At 41.7% G+C, this 12,580-nt stretch overlaps 1 protein-coding gene across 1 annotated transcript; it reads left to right on the top strand.

The window, feature by feature from the left end:
• Positions 1-5,916: 5,916 nt before the first annotated feature.
• cav2 (caveolin 2) lies at positions 5,917-12,320 on the top strand. Its single transcript, XM_071530964.1, has 3 exons — positions 5,917-6,107; positions 6,416-6,603; positions 9,690-12,320. Exons 1-3 carry the CDS (start codon positions 5,958-5,960, stop codon positions 9,838-9,840), a joined length of 489 nt encoding a protein of 162 aa, XP_071387065.1. The 5' UTR covers positions 5,917-5,957; the 3' UTR covers positions 9,841-12,320.
• The last annotated feature ends 260 nt before the right edge of the window (positions 12,321-12,580 follow it).

Here is a 12,580-nt window from a genome sequence, read left to right as displayed (position 1 = left end):
ACTGTACTATATTGTATACAACAACTGAATGCATTTTGACACATGCTTGGATTCCAAAAGTCACCAGCTACTTTCACTGTGTTTTTGTGATAATTAAAGGAAAACAAGGTCCTGGGAGGGACTCAAAACAGGGACTTTTGCTTTCCCAACCCCAGATGTTGAGCCATGAAGACATCAAGTTGTCTTGGAGATAACGATCTTCTCATGAAAGTAAGCACAGAGATGCTTGCAGATGGACTGTGTGCTTCACATGGCGTACGTGATTAAGACACACAGCTGTTCATTTTCCCACCTGCTACAACTGGCTCTGTACTGTTGTACTGTAATACAACGCTGCTCAGAACATGCGGGATCTCTCTCCATCCTTTGTCCATTTGTTCTTTTGTTTTGGAATCGTGCTTCGGCAGATAGATATTATATAAAACGCGCCATGAAGGACAACGCACAAGAACGCATATTGATAAAGAGCCTTGGACTTATGTGAGGATCAAATCTCCCAGGATGACTTTCAACAACCATCAGCAACGTTAACAGTGGGGCGTGTCTATGATCGCTGCTGCGCCCCTTATCCAAAACTCAACGTGTCTCTTGTTGCTGCATTGCATTCTGGTCTCTCTCCTGCTCCTGTGGGTGGAGAAATTGGTCTCTCTCCTCTTCTTCTTCTATGGCGGCTCTAGAAAGAAGCCCTCGCTCTTTGATTCTGAGGGACTGACACCAAAGCCTGACCGGTTTACTGCAGATGTTTTAAAAACATTTTCTCCTATAAACGCCATTGTAGCTGTTGGAAATATCTGGATGTGGTGTGATGTCATCTGTTTGGCTTGTTTAGTCATCTAAAAAAAACGAAATGAAAACTACATCATCTACTGCATTAATGTCATGGATAGTGATAGAAATTATAGTTTCACTTTCTTACACATCACAGAACATTGGAGAAAATTTATGTAAACCGCTGATATTGGCGTCAAGATCAAGTTTTCTTGAATCACAACTTTGACTTGGAATTTATTGTAACCACAAAATTTAGCAGTATTATATGAATGAAGCCCCCATAACTTTAATGTTCTAACTTTAATTTCTCTGGGGTGTAACAGGCAGTCAGTCAGAGGCCCGGGGTGAGAGAGGAGCTGACAGACCAGGCTCTGATGGACGAGGTGTAAATGCCTGTTAATGCCCCGGGTCCAGAGGGGCCAGAGGGGCCGATGGACCGCAGCACTGACACATACAAGTATGATAAGATAAACTGCGCTGAGGCGGCTACTGTAACACTCAGATGGAGATGACTGGATGATGGATTCTAGTTTTGGTATGTGTGTATGCATGTGCATGTGTGAGCTGCTCATGATACAGCTTGCAAAGGGTATTTTTACCACAGCTCTGTGATCTTCAAGTGACAAATTCAGTGCAAGCAACTGTGAGACACTTCGCTCCTGTTTAGCTGTTAAACGCTGTGATTAAAATAATTTTGTACAAATCAGACTCGGACTACTTTATTGTCCATTAAATTTACATAGAATGGAAATTCGTCTTTGGCACTGGCATAAAAGACAACGCCATACACAACAATACACAATAATTATACATTAAGGTAGGGTAGAATCTTAAAGTGACTGAGTGGCAAGTGGCAATAATAAAAATGATGAGTGGGTTGTTCTTCCACTGGCTTGTAAGTCCATTCTAACCATCACAAATCAAGTCTGTTTTTTGTTTTTTCTAACAGTATCTACTGTAATTTTTCAGATTTTCATTCCCCATAATCCTCTGTGTATGCAAATTAGTTTGTATGATGTCACATGATGGGAGAACATACTTATGGGTTCTTTGTCTATTAGTTTGCATGGACTGCTGCCATATAGTAGTGTATGGCAATATATATTTTGATTTTAAACTTAGAATAATGAAAGTGGTCACTGTTAGCTGCAGTTGCTTCAACTACGAAACACTTGATTAAATATTGCTGCCTTGTTTTTGTTTATGCACTTTATTATGTAATGTATTCTTGTCATACCTATTGTTGCTGTTGTGATTTGATGTTGTTGTCCTGTTTTGTGTTTGTTGCTGCTATTTGACCCTGTCTTGGCTAGCTCTCACTTGTAAAAGAGGTTTTAATCTCAATGTGACTTCATAGTTAAATAAAGGTTATATATATATATGTATAACTAAGTCCTTTTATGATCATAAGACAATAAATACTCGCTTCCATGTATGAATGTAATATGCTATGAGCTATGTTTGCTAACAGCAGCTGATCAACTAGGACCCAGAGGGCTAAGATCAAATTCAAATAAACTGATAATTGGGTCTATATATTTCATCGCCACAAATGCTCCGTTGGACTGTACAGAATCTTGTTGTCATGTTTCCACACCACTGATATCCAAACTGTAATGCACACCAATGCCAACAACTTCCTCTCTCTCTCTCTCTCTCTCTCTCTCTCTCTCTCTCTCTCTCTCTCTCTCTCTCTCTCATACACACACACACACACACTCACTCTCTCATCAACACAACCCTCCCTCCCCCCCCTCGGGCCAGCCGGCCTGGCCTCCCCTCGCTGAATGCTTGTCTGTCAGAAACAGGCTGTGTGTGTTAATCCAGGAGGATTGTGGTGTTGTATTATCTGCTGCGCTGGAGGCCAGGATCGCCCTGATCGCCCTGAACGCCCGGCTTCCCTCTGTTCTGCCTGCTGTGTTTCTGCTTTGCTGTCACTCACTGTCCTGGCCTCCTTTTTTGTCTTTGTGCGTTATTTCCAAACCCCGGTGCCTAAACAAAAGAGGCTGCTGTTTACATGTTGCCCGTCGACAGGCAGGATGCTGGACCTGCCGCATCAACAAATGAGATGCAAAGTGCAGGACTACTCTCAGGTTGGCCTTTTAGTAATACAAACAATCCTTGCTCTGGAGGAGCAAATAATCTGATTGGTTGAGTTAAACCTCAATGGGCTGAACCAGAGAACCACAGTTTTTCTGGCTAAAGGGACGGTCACAACTGAATTCGTCCAATGATTTCTCTTTGTTGATTGCAACGAAAAAGAATGTGACATTATGCTTTGCATCAGGTGGACATTTCAAATTTATGGCAGAGGAGATCGCTAGAATACAACTACCATGGATTCTAAAATAAACCTCACTTTTGGAATAACCTTGCATCTTAGCTGGTTAAGTAGCTAACTAGCTATCATTTGACTATCAATCTATCAATCAACAGGAAAACCACAAACATACCATCTATATTATATAATTCATCCATGTTGGATTTTTTTCCTCAGAGAACACAGCCAAACTAGCGTTTCTATTGGCCGGCTGCGCGATTTCGCAGGTCAAAGTTCACCAAGTTTGAACTCTGCGTGAAAGCAAAGTGTGATATAGATTCGCAACCGGAAGCGATTGTTTTAATTTGTCCTTTGCGTGGTTTTCAATTGACATCAATGGGAAGTGAAGCAAATTTCTGTGTAGGTTTGTGATAATGTGACTGCAGCTTTAGTAACGTTAAAGCAGTAATGAAGATGTTTCCAACGAAGTAACGAAGAAGGTCAGCTAGTTAGCCTAGCTGACCTTCCAATTAAGTTCAAACTAGCCATACTAAGATAGTTAGCTAGCTTGCCTGCCAACCTTCTAAGATCATGATCATGATCGTGGTCAATGAATGAAAAGTGAAAAGTCATTTATATTTTTATTTATGGTTTGACCAGTATTCGCTCATTCGAGTTTGCCAATTAGCTAACGTGTCCAGAAAAACTCTTGTTCTGTGGCCCCGCCCACTGGAGTTTAACTCAACCAATCAGATTATTTCTAGAGCAGCTCTGCCTCTGAGAAATGTTTGTAGAACTGAAACTCCAATCTGCAGACTGCAGGGTGGTGTGAGCTGCAGAGACATATGCAGAAACATGATCAAACTATGAGCAAAATGTGAGTAAGCCTGAGCACTGACGCAGGAAGAGAGCAAGGCACACACATGCATGCATACGTATGCATACACACACACACACACACACACACACACACACACACACACACACACACACACTCATACAAAGGGCTACACTGAAAGTAGAATTCATCACACTCTCACGCATACACTAACACACACGCACATACACAGACTTGGAGAACATGACTGTATTCATACATCACACAATCTAATTTAATGGGATTAATTTCACATAAAAACACACTTTCACACACACAAACATGCAAACACACACTCACACACGTACTCACAAGATACTGAGATACATGACACCATCCCATCACAGTCTTCTAATGTACATTTCCCATGTTTACACATATATCCATGTATGTAGCTGAGGGGTCGTGGGGTCAGGTGAAACCAGCGGCCTCAGCAGCTGATTTGGGTTTGTGCAAAACAATGGCGGCGTTAGGAAAATGGCTTCCTGTTGTAGTTCCTATGTTTAGACATCTGAAGACCTGCAGTGATTCCAACAATGTTGGCCAGCGTGTTCAGAGACTGAAGCAGCGAAGGGTTGACTGAACAGAAAGCAGTAAATCCCCACAGACAGAAAAGAAAATGTGTGGTAAATCAGCTCAGCAGGTGGAACAGTGTGTCTGGCTGCCGTCTTCTGCTATTATAACAGCAACAATAACCAGGATACTTATGTGTAACAGTTACAAAGTGCTGTGAACACAATAAACATCTGAAGTGTTTCATTCCAAAACACTAGACCGACTGTGTATATCCATTTTGGGGGGGGGGGAAATGTTACTCAATGTTTACCCTGCAATATTTCAAAACTACAGATGTTGAAATTCTCAAAAACATTATTTTGTGAGCAAAGGTCTTAAGATAACTAATAACTTCAATAACAATCCACAGTGAGTTTTACTTAATGTGGCAACAATAATTTTGTAAAAGCAGATGTCTCAAGTTTCAGTTGTTGGAAATCTTATTTTGGTACAAAACTCTCCATGTAAACAAGCAGCTATTCAAAAGAGACAGAGATTTTGCACCCTTGTCTCCATTACGTTCAACAGAGCAGAAGTAGGCTAACACAGGATTATGCAATGGTAAAATTCAGCTTGAAAGTCAACCATCAAATTGAAGCCAAAAGGCTATTACAATGGAATTTAAGTTGAATTTGACAAGATAAGCTTGAAAATTGTCCAACAAGGAATAGATGTAGCTCATTTCATCACATAATCCTAATGAAAAGTCACTATAATATTCCTTTAGGGTTTTATTGTGTGTCTGTGGTGCTCAATAGAGAGTCTACAGTGACCTTATCATACTTGAGTTGAAAAGCAATCTTCATGTTCTCCTCTCCAACCGTCCTTCCTTTTTTTGTATCTCATCTGGTGTCACTAGAATATTTTCATAATATTCCTGTGGGAGCTTTACTGTGATATTTGTATAGTGTCCTTCTAAATTACATTATAAGATTGCTACAGTGGTCTTGGATACCACTAATTTAGATGATGAATGTTTGAGTAGTAAAACACTGGATCAACTTCTGGTCTGCAAATGTCATTTCACTAATTAGTTTCCCATCTTGAGCTAATTTGTGAAATGAGCTGGTGTGTTTGGTTGCAATGAAAACCTCCATACTCTTCACCTGCTACCTACCCATTACACAGGATATAAACCACTGAGCTATCAGATCCATACAGTGGTTTCCAGTCCAGTGCCATGGAGGGTCAACAGTGTGGGAGGGGGGGACTAAACAGTGAAATCAGATGGTGAAGTGTTTGTTTGGAATGAAACCCTGCAGACTCGTGGGTCTCCATGGCTCAGGATTGGAGACCACGGCACTACAGTAATGTCTCTCATCACTGTGCACTTTAAATGATTTGGGGAAGTGACTTTGTGCTTGTTATGTCTCCTCTGCCCCACGCTGCGCTGCTTTCCATACGGGGCGGGGTGCCGCTCAGTCCGGCGCACAGCGCAGAGCGCACCGTCACCAGCAGCTCGCCCAGCTCCGTCTGTCCGCCTGTCAGCAGAAAATGGGTCTCGAAAAGGAGAAATCGGACACTAGTATAATTATGGATGAGGACGAGTACAACAGATCGATTGAGCCCATTCTGTCGAAGAAAGGGAAGATCAGCGCAGCGCCTCCGGACCGGGATCCAAATGATATCAACGCGCACTTGAAGGTAAAGTAGGCTGCGCACCGTGCGTAATGGATTTTTAATAGTGAAATGACAGGAAGTAGCAGCTGCTCAGGTGAATATCATCTGCAGTTACAACTAATGTTACTTTTAATATATTTCATATAAGAAACTAGCCTGCTGTCAGATTGGTTATCGATGCTTACAGCGCCGCGATCTACCTGGAAGTCTTCCTGTGCGTTTTCATGCGTCCCGTCAATCCATCATCTCCAAACGCCCCCCTGTCACTGTTAATCTTTATTTATCTCGGGTGTTAAGCCCATCGTCTGACCCTGACTTGTGTGATCCGGCAGGTTGGTTTTGACGATGTCATCGCGGAGCCCAGCTCGACACACAGCTTCGACAAAGTGTGGATAGGAAGCCACGCCGTGTTCGAGCTGGTCAAATACGTCTTCTACCGGCTGCTGACCACGCTGCTGGCCGTGCCCATGGCCTTCATCCTCGGCCTGGTCTTCGGGGTGCTCAGCTGTATTCATATCTGGTATGGAGAAGTTCTGCTCAGCCTGCCTATGGAAGCTTCTGTACACACTGTGGTGTTGTTTCAGCGCTTGGCCCGGTGCCAGATGTTCCCCTTCCCGAGCTATAGAGCTATAGTAATCTTATCATATTTTTTAGAAAAACATGTATGCAAATATTCCATTAAAACTTTAAACCCCAATTGGGATATTATACGAATATTATAGTGATACCATAAGATATAAAATACTGTAAGAGTATGATAAGGTCATTATAAACTCGTTATTGAGCGCCACAAATACACTATCAGTCCCTATAGAAATATTGTAAGAATATTATAGTGATATCAGAAGATATAAAATACCTTGAAAGTATGACAGAGTCAGTTTAAACTCTTTATTGAGTAACATAAACACATGAAACCCAATGGGAATATTACAGGAACATTATAGTGACTTTTCATGAGGGGCCTGACTGCCTACTTGGCAGCATATTTGTACTGGCTCTGTAGGCAAACATTGACATAAGTTATTTATACAGTTTACCTCACTTGTGCAACATTGAAAAGTTTTGTCATTGTTTTTCTTTTTTAACTTTTATTTGGATAATGATGTCATGGCTATCCCCATGTAGGTCTGCACCAAGTTGAACCAGGTGCTTCCAGGTCTGCGGGCAAACCGCGCAATGCATACGTTCACAAACACAACCTAAAGAGTCACTTTATTAACACTTGATGAAACAACATGGGATTTATGCCCAAAAGTGAGCACTCTATGGAAAGTTGGGAGGAATGTAGTTCCACCAGTAGCGGAAAAAAAGCCCCATAACCTTTGCCAGACAGTTGGCGTTCTAGCTGGACTTACAGCAATACAGGACTATTTTCAGACCAGAGTGGGACATTCTTCAGATGCAGATAGTGCACAGCTAAGGCACTGCAGAGTTACTTTCGCATGACCTTTGCTGCTAGGCGAGGTCTCCGCCTCAGGATGATTACTTCAGTCACACTGTTTGGCGGAGGAAGTCACCTGGATACTTAGGTATTCATCAATAGAGGATTGAGTGGTGGCTTTGTGAAGGAGCTGACCGTTCAGCTGGTCAATACATCTGGAATGTCAGGAAGGGAGATCACACAGAGGGAGCTGCTTCAAAGGAGAGCAGAGCTTTCATCACACAGGCACTCCACTGGACCTTCTCATTTTACTGTGATGCATTGTAGTAAAGGTCACAAGTTGTAGGAATGCAACTATACAATACACTTTGTTTATACAGCACTTTTCAAAACAGAAATACAAATTGCTTTACAGACAATGAGGCAATAACAAATAAAAGACAATCAGATAAATAGTAGGAAAACTAGACATTAATTAAAACCGGGGTTATTGGAGAATAAATATGATAAATAAGAGAAGTAAATAGGTCAAAACAATTAATTATAAAAGCCTTTCTTTAATGTTTTTAAGAAGTGGTGAAATTTCATAAAAACCAAAAGAAATGTTCAAATCTGGCTTATACCTTTGTCCCAATTTCACATTTCATAAGACAGACAGTCTTCAGACACATCACAGCGAACCTAACTTGGCAGCAACATTTGGAGCATCAACCCGGATAAAACACATTCACATTTACATTTTAGACATTTCACTGACACACTTATCAAGAGAAACTTGATGAATGCAACAGTAGAATAAGCCATAATTTCCAGATCCACAAAATCACAAGCAGGGAGTGCAAGGGTCGACATCACAGCACCAGGATGGCAGTCACATAATGGGGTAGAAAAGCAAACTTGTGACTGCAAATGTTGTCGGTTTGAATTTCCACACAAATTGTCAGCTACTGCTTGGGACTTAACAGCCGACTGCTCAGTGTCCAACAGTATGAGCCTGTTGTTGCTCTAGACAGCTTGAGGCTGTGAGTGTGTGTAACCCTCCTTTCCTCCGCAACGACTCCCCAAGTCTATCGATGTCAGTCAGAATGTGTTAGGGAGCGTTCACTCCAAGCATGTTTAGAGTTTAGAGAGAGTTTATTCAAACTCTGGAGTGTGTGTCCCTTTAGATCAGTTTGTTTGGCCAGGTGAGAACAATGTTATTCGAACTTTGGTGGCACCAAATAACGGCACTAAGACGCCTGAAAATGTGAGTCTTGGTCTTTTAACAAGTGAACTACGGTGCAGTTTGTCAGGAGTGAAAACGTAATGGTACCAACTGCAGGAAATGACCCCGAAACGCAAGGTTTTATGGGTAGAAGGAGTGGGCTGTCGACATGTGACAGCCAGCAGTTCTTCATGCTTGGAAATCCCTGCATGACAAAATGAAGCGAGGGCAAACCACAGTCTGGACTGATGCCAATATTCAGCTATTTCTTCATGTGTTCTTAACTGGCATGAAGGGGCCAGTTGCATAAAGCTAGTTTAAGACCAGTCTAAGCCTTAGACTGGTCTTAGATTCTCAGGTTGGACAAGTCTAATTAAGACTGTTACTTAAATATTACGACTGACTTATTTTGAGGTAGGAAAGTTAGCCACCTTCCCCCTGGCTTATCTTGAGTCAAGATCTTTGTTGTTATGGCAACAAGTCGGCCTAACTGTGAGTGGGAAGTTTAAATACTGAAGCTGTTTCATAAAAGGCAAATCTCTGTTTTTTGGAAAGAGCCTGAAGAAGTGAGCGAGTCTTTAGAGACAGAAACAACCTGTTAGACATCTACAACAATCAAGAAGTTGTAGGAACGGGTAAATATTAAGTGTCTATAGCAAGTTTGACTTAAGGTCACATTTAAGTCTAAGACTAGGTCTATCTTTATGCAGCTGGCCCCAGAGAGGGTAAATTATGGCAAAGAGCACAGACAAGTCCATCATGGTTACAGTCCATGTGACTTTTGCTTACAATCCCTAGTTTGCTTGTAACTGGGCAGTGTGAACCTAAACGAACCAAAAACAAAAATGCAACTTAAGTAAACTTTTCCACTCTGGTTTGCACGCAAACACACCCCTAATCAACTTGCCTGTTTAAAAGTTAAATTTAGCAAAATATCTTGATGTCACCAGCCATTTACTTTGTTACATTTGTTTCTCAGCACGTGCTCTTGAGTGACCTTTGACCCTTGTCGTTCCAGGTTGGTGATGCCGGTGATCCAGGGCTTCATGATGGCCTTGCCGTCGGTGCAGCTGGTGTGGCGGAGCCTGACGGACACGTTCGTAGCTCCGCTCTTCCACAGCATGGGCAAGAGCCTGTCCTCCGTTCACGTTAAAACCACACACAACTGATGCAAAACTCCCCGGTCCACGAGGACAAAGAAATGCAGGAAAGATTGGAGTTAAAAAAAAGATTGGTCGAATGATGCTTGCAGTGGAATACATTAGCTCTTTATAAAGGAAAATGTGGAATGCTGCAGAATCCTGTAGGAAGTTGTTACAACCATAAACGAAAGTGTGAATGGCCGTAAAGGCTGATTTTGGTAAACTTCCCAATACACAGGATCTGATCAGTTACATCAGGTCCTGTTTACTGGTAAATCTTGTATAAAAAGACATGACGATCCACTCTAATAACTTTAATTTGGTAGACACATAACTGTAGGAATGTAAATGGTGGTGATGGTGGTGATAAACATTTGTAGTACTTGGGACTTTATGAAGAGCTTGTGTGCACCACCCGAAATGGAGTTATTTTACTGTTTGTGACCAAAAAAAAAATTCTTGTCATTCCATTATTTTGTGGCCGAAAGAGATGTGGGATCAGTTGGACGAGTGCAACATGGTTTCTGCTGTTAAGGCATACCAACTGCTGAGTTGGAGATGTAATAATTCTGCAGTTTATGCTTTTTTTTATATGTTGTATATATTGCAAAGCATTCAGCTAGAGGTTGAATGTGATGAACAGATTCAATAAAGTGGCTAGTTTGCTAGAGAGTAGCATATATGGATATTAGACGCTAAGATGCAGCTTTTTGCACACTTTGCAGGCTTATTTTATAATATGGACAACTCTGCTGTGTTGATGCATTGGTAATAATGTTGGGCATTTGCTTTTATACAGAGCTAACCTCCATGAAAGAGACAGTTGTTTGAACATGTCATTGAATGATGTTAAAAAGTGGCCTTCTAATTTATTTTTTATATATCATCAGTCAAGTCTTAATTCTGGGCAAAAACTGAAATTTGGCTGTATCTAATTTACTGTAAGAGGAGTTCACATGAGTAGCTACAACATGATGAAGGCCTAACACCTTTCGTAACTTGTTTGGTTGAGGCTTTGAGCTGAGAGTCAGGTACATGCTTATATAATTCTTATTGTTGTGTTTGTTTTTAGCTACAATGGCCGCAGGGTATTTGGTTTTGGTTTACTTCTAAAACAAAAAGACAAACAGTGTCACAGTTTGCACTCTCTGTTGAGGCTGCATGTGACAGAGCTGAGTATCAGGTACAAGCCTCGAATTCCTACTTGCTATTAGTCATAGTGCTGCCAGCTACTGAGCTGACATACTGTACTTAGAAGACTACAACAGAGAGAGAATCAGTGTCACAGTTTGCCCTCTGTTGTGAGGCTGTAATGGAGCTGAGTGTCAGGTACAAACTTAACACCATTTTGCTGGTTGTGGTGAGATTTCAGCTTTTCCAATGAGCTCATAACTGCAAACCAACCGTTGATTAACATTGTCAAAGTGGTTCTGAAACCATGTGTCTATCTTTCATTCATGGAACCTATGTCTATTTTTCATGTGATGGATGTTAACTAATGCAGCGCATAAAACCTGCAAAGCATAAAACACACAGCCAAGTCTGCTCATGGCTAATGCTTAATGCCTGTTATTGTTTTGGCCTTTTCCAAGCTTCTACAGCGATGGCATCATTTCCCCTTTCTTCCACAACTATTAGCTGACCAGATGGGGGTCTGGGCTGTAGCACTTCCCACTAATCCAAGGCTTAAGAGCCGCAAAACAGAAGAAATTGCCACCGTAGATTTCTTGCTCAGGTGGATGAGCCTGTCCAGTTTCATTCAGGAAGCAGAGGTCATTTGGCTACTCCTTACAAAATTGGGCATATGAACTGGTAAACCTGTTAGTGGACTGACTCTCTGTAGGAGGTAGTCAGATGGGGATGTGTACGATAGCTCTCAGATAATAGACACGTTTGCGTTACATAATTTGCTGCTAGACAAAGCGCCGCAAGCTCGCAAGCTAACATGCTGCACTTCTAAACCAAAACAGAGAGAGAGTCAGACAGACAGCGCCACAGATTTGCCCTCTGACACAACAGAAGTCACATGTGACGTGCTGTTGTGTTTCCAGCTGACAACAGAAGCCCAGCGGTTCTGTCAGTGCTTTCTAAGCCTTTCACTGACAAGCTGCCAGCCAATATGTGACTGACTGTAGTTGGGTTTTCAGCTCTGAGAGGAAATTCAAGGTAGGGTTGTGCAATAGTAGAAGGCAGGTGTGTGGCTAAAGCTTTTTCTCTTTCTCTCCTCTACAATACCATGTAGCAATAGTTTGAAGAGTTGTATTCCAAAAGAGATATATATATCCATTTATCATTACCTGATTTTCATAATCCAATATCGCTGAATATCCAGTTTATTAAAGTGCTGTGAATTTATACTACAATTTAAAAAGCACCAGAATTTGTTTTAATTTCATACTATCAATTATTTTGTAGGTGTTGCTTTATTCAAATAGTGGATATCTCATTTTGGAATAAAACTCTTTCACTTTCACCAAATGTGTTCTTATTGACCAAAATAAAGACATTTTTCCTCAAATTTTGTGTGTGTGCGTGGCCTCTTCTTTCTGTCAGAGGAGATGAGCGGGGCTGGGATGTGCAGCTGAGTGCCAGACGCGTCTCGTAAATCACTGTGACTTAGCTGAGATTGCATAAGACACTTTCCTATACAAAGAGGAGCTGTGGGTCTGTGGAACATGACCTGGGGCTCCGCTGCAGGACCTACAGGTCTGCACAGCGTTTCTCCCTGTCGCTCTCAGCTTTCCACTCTGTTCAGGATATTCCTCCG

Source organism: Centroberyx affinis, unplaced genomic scaffold, assembly GCF_046629955.1.
Source record: "Centroberyx affinis isolate AG114_WGS23_722 - 3 ecotype Tasmania unplaced genomic scaffold, CSIRO-AGI_Caff_v1 ptg002013l_1, whole genome shotgun sequence".
NCBI lineage: Eukaryota > Metazoa > Chordata > Actinopteri > Beryciformes > Berycidae > Centroberyx > Centroberyx affinis.
Note: the sequence above shows the minus strand (reverse complement) of the source record. Positions and strands in the feature narration are given on the sequence as shown.

Excerpts from the sequence above, each read along its gene's own strand:
- cav2 (XM_071530964.1), top strand. The coding sequence starts at position 5,958 with ATGGGTCTCGAAAAGGAGAAATCGGACACTAGTATAATTATGGATGAG. Across the intron at positions 6,108-6,415 it reads ATATCAACGCGCACTTGAAG|GTTGGTTTTGACGATGTCAT; the intron begins GTAAAGTAGGCT and ends GTGATCCGGCAG. Across the intron at positions 6,604-9,689 it reads CTCAGCTGTATTCATATCTG|GTTGGTGATGCCGGTGATCC; the intron begins GTATGGAGAAGT and ends TTGTCGTTCCAG.